The 14,670-nt window shown below is 45.4% G+C and overlaps 1 protein-coding gene and 1 pseudogene across 1 annotated transcript; both read left to right on the top strand.

Moving 5' to 3' along the window:
- The first annotated feature begins 3,214 nt into the window (after positions 1-3,214).
- On the top strand, positions 3,215-8,602 carry LOC136454985 (zinc finger BED domain-containing protein RICESLEEPER 2-like; annotated as a pseudogene).
- A 1,158-nt stretch (positions 8,603-9,760) lies between these two features.
- LOC136454984 (serine/threonine protein phosphatase 2A 57 kDa regulatory subunit B' kappa isoform-like) lies at positions 9,761-14,114 on the top strand. Its single transcript, XM_066455202.1, has 4 exons — positions 9,761-9,925; positions 10,023-10,193; positions 11,803-12,555; positions 13,779-14,114. The coding sequence occupies exons 1-4, from the start codon at positions 9,761-9,763 to the stop codon at positions 14,112-14,114; spliced, it is 1,425 nt and encodes a 474-aa protein (XP_066311299.1).
- The last annotated feature ends 556 nt before the right edge of the window (positions 14,115-14,670 follow it).

Raw genomic sequence — 14,670 nt, 5'->3', positions numbered from 1 at the left:
TGCTGCAATAGATCTAAGGGCTTTTTAGGAGCTACCTAGTGCTAGATTTAGCAAGTGTGCACCACATCTAACTCACTAGATTCACCTAGGTCAAGCTACCCGTCCATACCCCTTTAATAGTACTGCCAAAGAAAAAATAAAGTCCTAAACTACTCTAAGTGTCTCCTCAACACCAAACGACACTTAGAACTGTCTAGCCTTAACCTTGTCGTCCATCCTTTGAAAACCAAAATGATTTCCATCGTAGGGGCATGACCACCATGATAGCCCATCGATCTCCATTATCATGACATAACTTAATCGTCTCTGCAAAACACACGTTAGTCACAGTAATCACGTATTGTCATTAATCACTGAAACCCAACTAGGGGCCTAGATGTTTTCACTACTATTTTCTTTGAGCCATTTTTTACTTTCTAGAAATAAACATTTACTGGAAAACCAAAAAAAGAAAAAACTGGGCTCAATCTTGACCGGTTCTCGGCCGAAAACGGCAAAAGCCGCCCGGTCCAGCTCCCTTGCACGCGCACTGCCCGCATCCAGGCCGCAACCTAGGCCTGGGCTGACAAAGCCGCGCGGCCGCGCGTGGCTGCCTGGGACGATTGTTGGCCCGATTGATCTGCGCCGTCCATTCTAATTTGACAGTTGAGCGTGCTTCTCGTGGGAACAAAACCAGCGCGTGGTAGCCTCCCCCGGAACCCTAGCTCCATTTCTCTTCTCCCCTTCTCTCTCTCAGCCCGCAGCGACCGAGAGCCAGAGCACAGTGGAGCATGGCGCCGTCGTCGGCCCCCTCGTTGGCGTGCGCGCTCCCCAATGGGTGAGCGCGCCGCCATCGAGGGGCCTAGTCGCGGCGCCCTTGGCCAGAGCCCGCGCAAGACCGACGAGTAGCTGCCCCGCTCGGCCTTCTTCTCGCGCACCGGGGAGGCGACAACGCGGTGCACGGCGAGGTAGGCCTCTTCCCCCTTTCCCCTTCTTCTTCTCCGCCTGGATCTTGCTTCGTTCTTCTTGGATTTGTTCGATTTGGGGATTAGGTTTTGGTTAGGGTTAGGGTTTCGCTCACTGTTCTTCCCCGAATCTGATTCGCGGATTAGGGTTCGGCTTTGAGTTGCTTTTCAAAACCCAAGGCCCTTCTCACTCCTTTTCTTCCCCGATTTTGGGTTTAGGGTTCGATGAACCCTCCGTTTAGATCCGAAAACGAATCTATCACCTTCTTCTAGATGCTACTCGGTTTTCTTATTCGATAGGCTAGATCTACACTTAGTTAGGTGCTCTGATACCATTGATAGACCTAAAACAGGATCACTAGCCATAGATCTAGCATGTCTACTTACTTTTGGAATAAACAGTCAATCCTAAAACATCTACTAGTACAAGATTAATAGATAGAGTGAGAGAGAAAGGGGTGAAGGGGGTGCAAACCGTCGGCCGCCTTGGAGGAAGACGGGCTCGCCACCACGGTACTTGGTGAAGACCAGTGGCGGTGCTGAGTCGAAGGGCGGCGGTGCAGTGGCGACGTTGGCCGGTGACGGTGCTTCCCGTCGCTGGCAGCGCCGCCACTGTGATCGGTTAAGGTTTAGGACTGTAAGTGGGGCGCTAGGCGGCTTAGGCGAACCTCGTGCTCGACGCCCCGGACCCCACCTCCTATTTATGACGCTGTGCGACGATGACCCACCAACTATATTAGGTTGGGCGCCCTCGATCAGGACGTAGATCCAAAGGTCTAATGGACTAATTGGTGGAAATCAACTAAGACAAGCAACGCAAAGAGCTTGAGCCACATTATATAGGCGCCAAGCGCCAAGCGCCATGGCCGGGCCGTGTCGTTAATCGTTGCAAAAGCGATCGATCAACACGAGTTCAAGTTGCTCTTATTTGTCGTTACCCATGCCGCGTCATCGTCGACGTCTCACACGGCCATGCCCCAGCAGATGGAGTCTGCGTGTGACGCACAGACCCGATGCAAGATTGGTCACATCAAAGGGATAGCGTTTCTGCGTACTAGAGTTCGTTCATGTTGCGCTTTTTGCTGCAAAGAAATTAAGCTCGCCCTGAGATCTCATCTGATCGAATGAACTCGAGCAGGGCCGTCCCTGTGGGAGTGCGGCCGGTGCGACCGAACAGGGCCTCTGTTTTACAAGGGGCCTCAATTTTTCAGTGATGCAGCCGAGTTCCACAATTCGTTGGCCTAAATCTTTGTTTTCTCTCTCTAATTCCCTGGTGCATTGAGCCATTGACAAGGCCGGATTCCCTTCGCCATTATTTGTCTTCGTTGCGCATCTCCCAATAAATCATCAATAGCAGAACTAGTGAATTGGCCTATTTTTTTTGTTAGATGTGTATGTTTATCGGCATTTGAGTATTGTTTAAATCTTTCATTTTTTCATACCTGTGCATCAATTGGTTTCCAAAATCTAGGTCATGTCTTCTATAAATCAGTCTAAACAGATATAATTATGGTTACTAAAGTTGTTTTGGATGAGTGACATGTTGAAAAAAAAATTATTATGAGTCTATCATCGAAAATTACATTTCAAGAAACACGAAAAGAATAACATTGTTCAAGTAAAGCTTATGCAATTAAGATTAAATAGGTATGATTATTAATGTATCATGTTGCTATGTACTATATTATAACATATATATTATTTTATTATTCTATTTGCTAATTTAATAGGCCTCGCTTCAGAAGTTCGTACAGGGCCTCGGTTTATGTCGGGACGGCCCTGACTCGAGTAAAGCCTTCCCACGTTTGATTTTGTATGTAGGTGTGGGGAATCGATGACGCCCGAAACGGTTGTTCAGTCGAGCTGCAACCCAACTCCCGTGCAGCACCGCCCGTATGGTTGCCACGCGTCCTTCTGGCGAATCTCGATGCATCGCACTTTTCTGTCCGCGCGGAGCCGCAACAACGCTGATTGAGCCAAAGCCGACACCGGCTCTGTTTGGAGCTGACTGAAACCGAGCGCCCGAGCCTACATCAAATTAGAGCGTCGTGGCCTCGTGGGGTCCGATCCAGGCGCCGTCGGTTCCTCCTCGCGTCTGCGTGCGTTCCCGCGAAGACGACCTTCATGGACGGCCACGGCCAGATCTTCCTTGCCGGCGGTGAGGACAACAATAACTGTTGTCGAGCCACGTCCAAACCTGATCGAGCAATGATCTCCTTGCAGGTGCCGTTCGTTCAAGTTTTGCGTTGCATCTACTATTGGCAGCATCCATGGAGAACTCCAACTCCACACCATTAGATGCACATGAGGAGAACGTCGAGCATGTCCCTGATGGTTCCATGTCCTCGACTATGACGGCAATGCCGCCAAATTCAACCATGTCGGCCTCTGAGATTCTTGAAGACATGGCACCCAAGGTTACACCACCTGAGCCAACTGACCAGGTAACTAGAGCCTTTGCCTATTTTTCTTACTACATGTATGTCATTTGTCATTTCAATTTTTGTCCCTTTTGTAATCTAGGTGGATAAAGAACATAATGAAACAGTAAAAGTGCCTGAAGTAGGAATGTCGTTTAAATCTGAGAATGATGCATACGAGATGTACAACTCCTATGCTAGGAATACTGGGTTTAGTATTAGAAAGAGCTACACAAAACGGAGAGTAGATGGCACTATTTATCAAAAATACATAGTCTGCAGTAACCAAGGACAAGGAGGTAATCGTTCTTCACGTGACACTTCGAAAGAAAATGCTAGTACAAGGACGTGTTGTAATGCTCGTGTTCAATTTAGTGTTAGTCGAGAGGCGGTTTGGATAGTGCAAAAGGTTGTACTTGATCATAATCATCATCTTGCTAGTCCAAATAAGGTACACAAGTTGAGGTCACATCGACGCATCGAAGAAGCCGATAAACATATAATTAGTCAAATAAGAAAAGCTGGAATAAAGTCAGCTGAAGTATATGAATTTTTCAAGCAGTGGTATGGAGGAGCAGAGAATATACCCTTCTCATTTGTTGATTGCAATAATCTGATTGGTCATGAGCGCAAGAAGTATTTGCCAGCCAATGATTCACAAACTTTGTTGGAATACTTGAAGAATAAGCAGTTAGAGGATCCTATTTTTTTATGCTATACAAGTAGACGAGGAAGATGGTCGCATAGCAAATTTCTTGTAGGCAGAAGGTCAATCTATCATGGACAATACATGCTTTGGTGGTGCTATTTCATTTGACACCACATTTCAAACAATGCCTTTTTCTCCAATTCTTGGAACCAACAATCATAAGCAGACAATTATTTTTGGGGTTGCACTGTTGTATAATGAAACTATTGAATCATTTGTTTGGCTCTTTAACACATTTCTGAAAGCAATGTCCAGCAAGCATCTGTGCACAATTTTCACAGATCAATGTGCTGCCATGTCAGCAGCAATTAGGATTGTATTCCCAAACACAAGGCATCGCCTTTATTTGTGGCACATTTTTCAAAATGCCGCTAAACATCTTAGCCAGGTAATTAAAGGACATCCTAAGTTTCTTGCTGAGTTTAAAAATGTGTCTATGAAGAAAGTTATGTGGTTTATTTCAATAAAAAGTGGAAAGATTTGTTGGAAACTTATAAACTTGAGGATAACTCATGTCTAAAGAACCTATATGACTTGAGGGTGCATTGGCCTGCTGTCTTTCTTGACTCCACAACTCAAAGGAGTGAGGGTATGAACAAGGTTTTCAAGAAAAGGCTCCGTAGAAAACTGTCTTTCTGAACTCCTTGAAGAATGTGAGAATTGTGCCAAGAGTCTCCGTGACAATGAGTTGGATGAAGACCATAAGTCAAGAAACTCTACTCCAGTTACTTATATCCTAGATTTACCTATGTTGAAGACTGCTGCTAAATCATATACGAGAAATATTTATTCAGAGTTTGAGGAGGAATTCAAGCAGCAATTTTTTGTCTCATGCAAACTGCTACAATCTGAGGGGACAATTATGACTTACGCGGTGTCGGTGTTTCGAACAAATACCAACTAGTAAATTTATATTGTTGCGCGTTAGGCTCGGATGGTGTACTAAAGGACACAAGGTTTATACTGGTTCGGGCGAAATGTCCCTACGTCCAGTTTGCTGATGCTCGTGTTATTAGTACCAAAAAATGTTCGTAGTAGGGGTACAAACGGTCGAGAGAGGGATAAGTCCCAAGTCTCTGATGGAAAGGTCGAAAGGACGCCAAGAGCTCCGTTGCTGCTTCGCTGTGGGTTGTGTGTCGAATTGATCCCTCCTTTTAGTGGGGCGTCCTGCCCTCCCTTTTATAGACCAAGGGGGGAGCAGGGGTTACAGATGGGAGAAAGAGAAAAAACCAAAGGTAGAGAATATCCTTCGAGGGTGCCGGATCTTCCTTTTCCCTTGAGCCTGCCCGGCTGACACGACAAACCACGCCAGGGATAGCATGTTTCGTTGATCCTGATAGGGCCGGGCTCTAGCTTCGTCTCAGCGAGTGGTCATGCCCCATCCTCCCCCGACAGACGGTGCGGTGTGTCAGGGTGCCGAGCCATGACTCTACGGGGAGTAGACGGGAAATAATTATACGCCTGTTATTATAGATGATGTGAGTTCTTCCTTGGATTGTAGTAGTTGTCGTATGCCTATGTTAGTATCTGCGCCCGATGGCTGATGGCGGCGCCTACAACACTATAGGACAAAAGTCGGCGCCTACAACACTGTTCGGGCTCTGTTAGGTCGGAAAGGGCTTAAAGCGCCCATCCCATCGTATCCTGACGGTACCTTCATACAGGCGTGCAGGGCATGGTCCTCGTAACTACGGTTGACCTGAGTGTCCTATCTTTCCTCCTGTTCATCATCATGAAGGAGCAGGGTGCAATCGTCGGGCGAGGCGGAGCCTGCCCTTAGACGTCGGGTGAGGCGAAGCCGGCCCTTAGACGTTGGGCGAGGTGGAGCCTGCCCTCAGCCGTCGGGCAAGACGGAGCCCACCCTTGGACGTCGGGCGGGGCGGAGCCAGCCCTTAGACGAAGTGGTTCGGAGTGCCCTCTATGGGCTTCCGACCACCCTTGCGGTCAGCAGCGGCCACGAGCGAGTCCTCGCGCCGTTGCTTTTTATTCTTCCTTTTGGCGGAACGATTGGAGGTGCCTTCGCCGACACCCTCGTCCCGCCTTGCCTTGCCCTCGAAGCGATCAAAGATCACTCCGACTGCCTCTTCTCCTGAGGCGTGGCCGGTGGCGATGTCCAGGAGTTCCTTGGTGGTTCGCAAGCCCCTGCGTCCCAGCTTATGAACCAAGGACTCGCAGGTTGTCCCAGACAGGAAGGCTCCTATTACGTCAGCGTCGACAACGTTAGGGAGCTCGTTGCACTATCGGGAGAAGCGCCGGATGTACCCACGGAGGGTCTCACCGGCCTTCTGATAGCAGTTCTTGAGGTTCCATGGGTTCCCAGGGCACTTGTATGTGACTGACCTAATTTTGGAATACGGCAGGACGCAGCTCGCCTGCTTGCGGGCATCTAGTTCGCCCCATCCCATTCCCATCTCGAGTTGGTCATGAAGGATGAGGAAGAGTCCCTAGGGATGCTTCCTCCAGTGGCGCCCAGTCTTCAATCAAGGAGCAACCGCAAGAAGATGTCGTCTTCAACAGGCAATCGCGGTGGCCACGGCCATGGTCAAGGATCCACAGCCGCGATGTCCATTGCTCCATCGCCATTGGCCTCCATATCAACAGACACGGACATGGCATGTATTTTTTTGTTCATGCTTTGATCTATAGGATGCAGCCTAGAATTTGTGTGATTCGTGTGAATATGTACATGAATACAGGATAATTGATTTTGATCTGTAGATTGTACGTAGTCCAGTTGTGTAGCATAATTGATTTTTGACTACCTGTTCTGTGTAGCACTTGGAACCTTTGGCGGAGGATGAAGACCATAGAGAGAACTTTGACATGAATGTTGATATATCAGTAAGTGTGCCGATAGATGATGATGCAGATGATGATGCAAGTCAGGAGGTTGGAGATGATGTAAGCGTGCCGTCAAATCCTTCGAAGGCAACTAGAGGGCAGAAAGGAAAGAGGGCTGGTTGTTGGAAGTATTTCAAAGAGATAAAAGTTCAATCTGAGAAGGAGTTTGGTGCTATGGTGACTATGGCTAAGCGCAGATTCTGTCATAAGAGTTATGTATACCATCAAGGTGAAGCAACTTCACAGTTGAACCGTCACCTTGCCCGCTGCACACAGTTTCAGAACAAGCTTGCTAAGGCTAAACGACAACTTGCTCAAGGTACATGTTCTTAACTTTGTTGAGTTAGATCCTCCCCACACTGGTTTGGTGATAGCTCATGCTATTTTTGAGTGCTTGGTGGAATGGAAAATAGAAGATAAGGTTCGTTGTGCTGCTCACATAGTCAATTTGGTTGTTAATGATGGTCTAGACACAATAGAATGTCTCATAAGTGACCTAAGGAATACTGTGAAATATTTCAAGAGGTCTCCAAGTCGCCTGTGCAAATTTGTAGAGGTTTGCAATGATTATGCAATTAAAGTTGGGAAATGTTTGTCTCTTGATGTTAAAACAAGGTGGAACTCAACATATAAAATGCTTGACACTTGCATTGAGTATAGGTCTGCATTTGGTTATTATGCTCAAGTAGACTAGAACTATGCAAGGGAACCTACAGAATCTGAATGGAACATGTATGAGAAAATTAGGCCAATTCTAGGAGAGATGGCTGGAGCAACCACTGCATTTTCAGGATCAGTTTACCCTACTGCTAATGTCTTCTACCCTTACATTTTGAAATTCAAACTTGCATTGTTAAAGGCAAAAAATTCTGAGGACCCTTATTTCAAGGAAATGGGTGCTGCAATGTTAGCCAAATTTGATAAATCTTGGGAAGAGAAGAACAATGTAATGGTTATTGCTACAATCCTTGACCCTAGGTTCAAAATGAGATATATTGAGTTCTATTTTAGTCAGCTTTATGACTCCTCAAGGTGTGAACAAGAGGTTGCTGATATAAAAAAAAAGAGTTAGAAGAGCTGTACAAGAAGCATGAGTTGGAGCAACGCCGGAAAATGGGTGGCAATAGCAGCTCATCAACCACTCAATCAGCCTCATCATCAAAGGAAACAACCAGCTCAGTGGCTTGTCTTGTTTCAAGTGAATTTCAGTCCTTTCTAGAGTTAAGTGCTTCAGAAACTTCAAAATTTGAGTTACTTATCTACCTAGATGAAGCAAACCATCCTTTACATGATAAGAATTTTAACTTACGTCACTATTGGAAGGTGAATGCTCTTAGATTTCTTGTTGTGTCTAGTATGGCAAAGAAGTTCTTAGCTGTCCTAGCTAGCAGCGTATCATCAGAGTCCACTTTCAGTTGTGGAGGCAGAATTCTTCATGACTATAGGAGTTCTTTGAAGCCAGCGACAGTAAACACTAGTTTGTGCATCTAGTTGGATACGAGGTTCTAAAAGTCGTCCTATTATTCTGGTATGTCTCTTTAGTCTATTTTTCAACTCCATTTTCCCCAAAGTTTGTGTATGTAAATATGTAATGCTTAATTCTTTTACTGTTTTTACAGGGAGAAGATGGTGATGATGGTGACATTGAGAGTGTGGAGCTTCCCAGCATTGTGGTGGAAAGCAACTAGTAAGTCTATTTTAGAATGTCTAGTAGTGTGGTGGAAATCATATTTGTATATTTGTTCTCACTTGATGTGTTGTTCACATACAGGTACAAGATATAAAGGGGGGAGAGAACTAGGGAGTGGACTAGGGACGTGTTGGTTGCGCGCCACACTGCTTCTGACTTGCCTTTGATGTATATATATATTACCTACACTACAAACCTGATCAGTCTACCACTTAAGCTGCTGCTCATTTATTTTGCTTCGTTCTTGAGATGTCTAAACTGTATGAGTATGACTATCGTGGACTCATTGTCATGGTCATGGTCGTGGTGGGCTGCCTTTAAACTTTGACGAATTATGGATCAATCGATGGATGGATTATATTCTCCTTTGTTAAATTTATAAGTACTTTACGTTTGTTGCTCACTTGCTTTTATATCTCCATGTAATATGTTTGGATGATTTGGCTCGCGAGCCAAACAAGCTAGCTCGAGTTTTTTTAGTGAGCCGAGACGAGCTCTTCTAGCTCGTTTGTATAACGAGTCGAGTCGAGCCAGTATGTTAACGAGCCGAGCTGGCTCGATATCCAGGCCTACTTGGGGTTGTTCCTCGTAGCCTCTCGTAGGATATATATATATATATATATATATATATATATATATATATATATATATATATATATATATATATATATATATATATATATATATATATATATATATATATATATATAATAAGGTCGCCGACGAGGTCTCCGGCGGGAAAAATCTGCTGGTTGGGTTGGGCATGGGGTGCAGCAGGTTCTTAGATACAGTGCAGCTCGCGATGATGACAGCAGCGTTGTGACGACTGCAGTGCAGGTCTGCAGCTCTCTCTGTCAAGTGTGAAACGAAAAACGGTCGGGAAATGGTGTTTGACATGGGCTTCAGCCTTCAACGATGTGTGTTATATTAACCCTGTTGTTCGGTTATTACAAACATAAACAGAATCGCCACGAAAGTTAAGAGGATAGCTAACGGTAAGCGAATCAACGAATCGTCACGTTCAGCAGCAGCAGCAGCAGTTCATGATCTGTCTGCACTGCACTTCAGGCTTCATATGAAAATCTCTCCTTGTACTCACACTCACCGGTGCTGGAAGGAATGAAGCATGTACCAGTGACAAGTAGTAGTACGTACTATGAACAAGCATCTGCTTGGCGGCACGGCTAGAGCTTTCCGCCGCCGCCGCCGCCGCCGCCGCCGCCGCGGCGACATGCCGTCAGAGCCCCCGATAGCAGGGCACCGGCGGGCCACCGGCAGGACCGCAGGAGGGGCTGCTCTCGGCAGCTTCCGCACGTGCCCTGTCTACGCTACTGACTGACAGGCAACAGGATATACACGCTGCTAGGGATCTCGGCAAACATGCATGTTCGTTTCCAGCAGCAGATTTGGATCTGCAGATCGACTGCAGTGAGCCAGCGACCGCGTGGTGGGGTACTGGGGTGCCCGTGCAGTGCTGCATTGCCATTTGCGCTGTGGCGAGAAACGGCGACGACGAGCCGTGGATGGCAGGCATTGGCGCTGGCACTGTCTTCTCTTTTAACTTTGATGGTGGTGCAGCGCAGTGCAGTGTACTACTTGGCTGGCCCAACACGACATCGAACGGCGAGACAGATGGAGATCGAGAATGGCATCAGCACCTCCACACTAATCTCAACAAATGTTACTGGTCCCGGTAATCTGCACAAACATTTACTGTGGCGCATGTGGGTGCATCTCACTGACTCTGACTCTCTGAGCTCCAAGAGAAATGGACGAATGGCCTTTAGCTTGGAGTACAGAGAAGAGGCCGAAGCAAAAGAGTGGCTGAAAAGCAGAAACTCTCTGTACGTTGTCCAGAAACTCTCACACACCAATCACGATCACAATCAGTGTAAGTAGGAATCAAGCAGCATTTACAAGGAACTGTACACACAACACACGTACTAATATGAAGTATGAACAAACACACAGACACCATATGGAACATGTCAACGAGACAGAACATGAGCACTGACCTTCAGTCTTCAGAGGCATTTACCTCTCAAGGCTGATGGCAACTGGACTTCCAAGTGCCCGAATTAGTATCAGAAGTAGCAGTTTCAAGGAGTTCGACGCCTGGAAAGGAAGCTCTGTAGACCACGGCTTATATCAGATATAAACATCCAAACACAGGCAGCTTTGTGCTCACATGATATGATCCCTCTAGGACGAAAAAAACTGCTTCCAGAGGTGAAGAGAGAAGAGAAATGCCACGGGAAAGCATATCATATGGACAAGGAGTATCTGAATCAAGCAGCACTTAAAAAGAACTGTACACGAATACGGTGTGAAGTATGAACAAACAGACACACAATATGGAACTCTGTTTCGGAGGTCATGTTGAGCAGGAGACAGAACATGAACAGTGGCCTTCAGAGGCGTTCACTGTGAAGGCCAGCGTCATGTGGACATGGAAATGTACGATTTATCAGAGAAAAGGGGCATAATTCTTACATCAGCAACAGCGATTTCCAAATTGTTCGCCGCTTGGAAAGGCAGCTGCTCTGTGGATCAGGGTTTATTAGATTGTAAACATCCAAACATATGCAGCTTTCCCTAGGAGGAAAAGGCTGCTCGAAAGGTGAAGACAAATTTGTACGAGATACTAAACTAGGCATGCCCGTTCAAGATTCAGAAGCTGTTTGCTCCAGATTCACTTCCACCCTTCTCGGAGGATCTAGCTGCAGGTAGGTAAAGGGCTCGGTTGGTTCCTCCCTGAAAATCACAGGTCCATATGTGAAATACTGCTGATGCTAATGAAAAGGATAACAATCTTCAGGGTCAGAATACTCATTGCAGATTTTTTCAATGTTCAAATAAGCATGCGGAATAATCTAGCATCTTTTTGGATCATGGCTTAAGAACACCTAGTGTTCCCACACTTTTTTGCCTAGCTTGTGGCAAAGAAAAAGCTCACCATAACTTAGAAGGTTGGCACACCTAAGGGCCACTTGTCACAATGCCATGGGCATATGGCGTGTGTGACCTGGCCCAAACGACGTTGTCATGCCTAATTTGTGAACCAGATGCTTGCCTAACCAAGTCAAACCGTTATCCTAGTTGGATCATCTGGCTGCACGCAGCACACTTGAATGAAGTCCTCAACTTGATGTCTTCTGTAAAACAGTTTTCTGAAGTACTTAACTCTTATTTTTATAGGAACAAATTTATGTTCGATATCAAATATGTCATGACATAGAGGAGGAGCCAATGTTTGATCCTGCATGGCCCCATCTGCATCTTGTGTATGATCTGGGAAGTGCAGGGGCGACGTTTGATCTGCTACAAAAAGACGGCACATTTGATCTGCTACTGAAATTTATTGGCTCCTCATCTCTGGATACGAAGGTAGGAAAGAAATATTTTGACCACACATTCATCGTGAAGCTACTCGAACTGTTCGATTCTGAGGATCCAAGAGAAAGGGATTGCTTGAAAACAATATTGCATCGAATCTATGGAAAGTTCATGGTGCACCGTCCCTTCATCCGCAAAGCAGTGACCAATATATTCTACCACTTCGTGTTTGAGACTGATCGCCATAATGGTATTGCTGAACTACTGGAGGTTTTTGGTAGTGTTATTAGTGGCTTTGCATTGCCTCTGAAGGAGGAACATAAAATCTTTCTTTGGAGGGTTCTAATTCCTTTACACAAGCCAAAATTGGTTGGTTTATATCTGCAGCAGTTAACCTACTGTGTGACTCAGTTTGTAGAGAAGGAACCAAAGCTTGCAAGTTCAGTGATACTTGGCCTGCTCAGATACTGGCCAATAACAATTAGCCAGAAAGAAGTAATGTTTCTGAGTGAGATTGAAGAGGTCCTGGAGGCAACCAACACGGTTGAATTCCAGAAGTGCATGGTTCCATTGTTCAGACGAATTGCTCAATGCATCAACAGTTCCCACTTCCAGGTATCTCATAAATTATGTTGACCCTCACCTTATTTAGGAGAAAATGAATTGTGTGTTGTGATTTAAATTCCATTTACATTCTCATGTCCATTCTGTAGTCTGCATGCATTCTATCCCTCTATTTACATAATGCATTTTTTTTCTGGAATATTTCTGAGCATGTATTTCATTAAGAGGAGTAGAAAGGTTGACCACACGCACGTCAAGCTAGGGAAGGGCTTAGACGGCATAGAATTTCAAAAGGTTATTGTGTACAAGTAAACTAAAGCAACCTACAATTAAGGAAGGCATTACACATTGATGCCAACAAAGAGTGACCTCAATTTATGGAACCATGCTTGTACCCGGCATCGAGCCTTCTCCTTGATTTGAATAGCAAGGGTGATAGCAGCGTGCAAAAACCATCAAAGATATGCATTTTCTCAAAACACGAAAGATATGCATTTTTCTCAAACACGAAAGATATGCATTTTTGTCATATATGCAAAAATGCTGTACCAAATGATGAGCTTCACCCACTCATTGATGCTTTAATCTAATACATTTGTTACTCTCATTACTTTATGTTATCGTCTACATAGTACAGTCCAAAGAATCACTCATCCAGTTGGAAACATTCATGGCCACAAAATGTACTTATAGTAATGTAACCACATACTGCCCATGTAAGGCTAGGCTCTGTTGATTTTCCTGATGCATGAAATGTGCACCACCTGTAGAGAAGCCAAATAAGCAATGAGTACCTGTTATTTTCTGAATGATGTGGACAAATAATGGTAGGCCAGCAAGCACCGCCATTTATGGTCTGGGTATGGGAGATGGCCATAGTTGATATGCAGTTTCCCTTCTTTTAAGAAAGTAGAAAATGAAACTGTATGCAAAGCATCAGCCGAAACAGTGTGTCTAGTTGGGTGCCTGCTATGTATGGTATGATCAGTTTTGGCTGGATTTGATGTTAAGGAAGCAAAAGCTAAATAAAATGATTCAGACTGGATAATTGAGTTAACCAGGAAACCGTTTGGTTTCTGGTGCTCCGGCCAAGTTTGGTTTTCCCTGGAAAGTAGAAATGAACCCTCTTCGGTGGGTGTGGCAATTTCTGGGCTTGTTGTCTTTTTCCATTAATGATATCCACCATTCACTATTTTGCTCCTTGTTACTAAGTACTCCTTTTTTTTAAGACGTTCCCTTCAAGTGGTTGAGTCAAATCAAACAAACTATTTCAGGTTGCAGAACGAGCACTCTTCATGTGGAACAATGATCGCATCATCATCTTGGTTGCACAGAATCGGCAAGCAATCATGCCCATCGTCACCCCGGCATTGGAAGAGAATATCCAGAACCACTGGAATGTATCGGTCCTAAACCTGACAACCAACGTGAAGAAGATGCTGTCTGAAATGGATGAGGAGCTCTTCTCAGCCTGCCTTGCCGCACACAATGAAGACGAAGAGATACGAGCGTTGCTGGAAGGTAAACGTAGGCTGGCCTGGGAGCTGCTAGAGTCTGCAGCGGCGTTCCAGCCAGTGACAGGCAACACTGCCGTCCTGGTGAGTCGCTAGGCGTCAAGTGGAGGACTGCTCCTCCTTCATCTTGTTGGCAACATGGGCCAATTGCTGAAAAGCTCGTGACCAACTTCACCTTGCTTGTTTAGTTTGTTGTTGTAGACTTGTAGTAGCAGTAGCAGTAGTATGCCTTGCTGTAACTCTAAGGTGCAACTACTATGGGATCTATCCGTTTTACTGGTTTTACATGCAGTGTCCTGCATATATATTCTGAGGTTGCCTTTTGCCTTTTCAGTTTTCACATGTTCGGCTACATTCAGAACGACTGACCTGGCTAAATACTCCATCAAATTGAGTATGAAATTCGAGAGACAGAAAGAATGCATGAAACTGTACGTAAGTTTAGTTCAGTGTAAAAGTGGGTCTCCCGGAGGCCGGAGCTGTGGCACAAAATTTGTAAAATGATAAAAATAGAGACAGGGAAAACAAAAAGTTTCCGTTGCCGGACTCAAACCCGGGTATCTCGGGTGAGAGCCGAGTATCCTAACCAGCTAGCACTACCGAAAACCTCTAATTTACTAGTGTTTTTATGTTTGCCCAGTGTATTTCTTCG

Source organism: Miscanthus floridulus, chromosome 5 (genome assembly GCF_019320115.1).
Source record: "Miscanthus floridulus cultivar M001 chromosome 5, ASM1932011v1, whole genome shotgun sequence".
NCBI classification, from domain to species: domain Eukaryota; kingdom Viridiplantae; phylum Streptophyta; class Magnoliopsida; order Poales; family Poaceae; genus Miscanthus; species Miscanthus floridulus.
The sequence above is the reverse complement of the archived record's forward strand: the minus strand, read 5'-3'. Positions and strand labels throughout refer to the sequence as shown.

Coding starts and splice junctions, on each gene's coding strand:
- LOC136454984 (XM_066455202.1), top strand. CDS start 9,761: ATGAACAAGCATCTGCTTGGCGGCACGGCTAGAGCTTTCCGCCGCCGC. Junction 9,926..10,022: donor GCAGCTTCCGCACGTGCCCT/GTCTACGCTACT, acceptor TTGGATCTGCAG/ATCGACTGCAGTGAGCCAGC. Junction 12,556..13,778: donor TCAACAGTTCCCACTTCCAG/GTATCTCATAAA, acceptor AAACTATTTCAG/GTTGCAGAACGAGCACTCTT.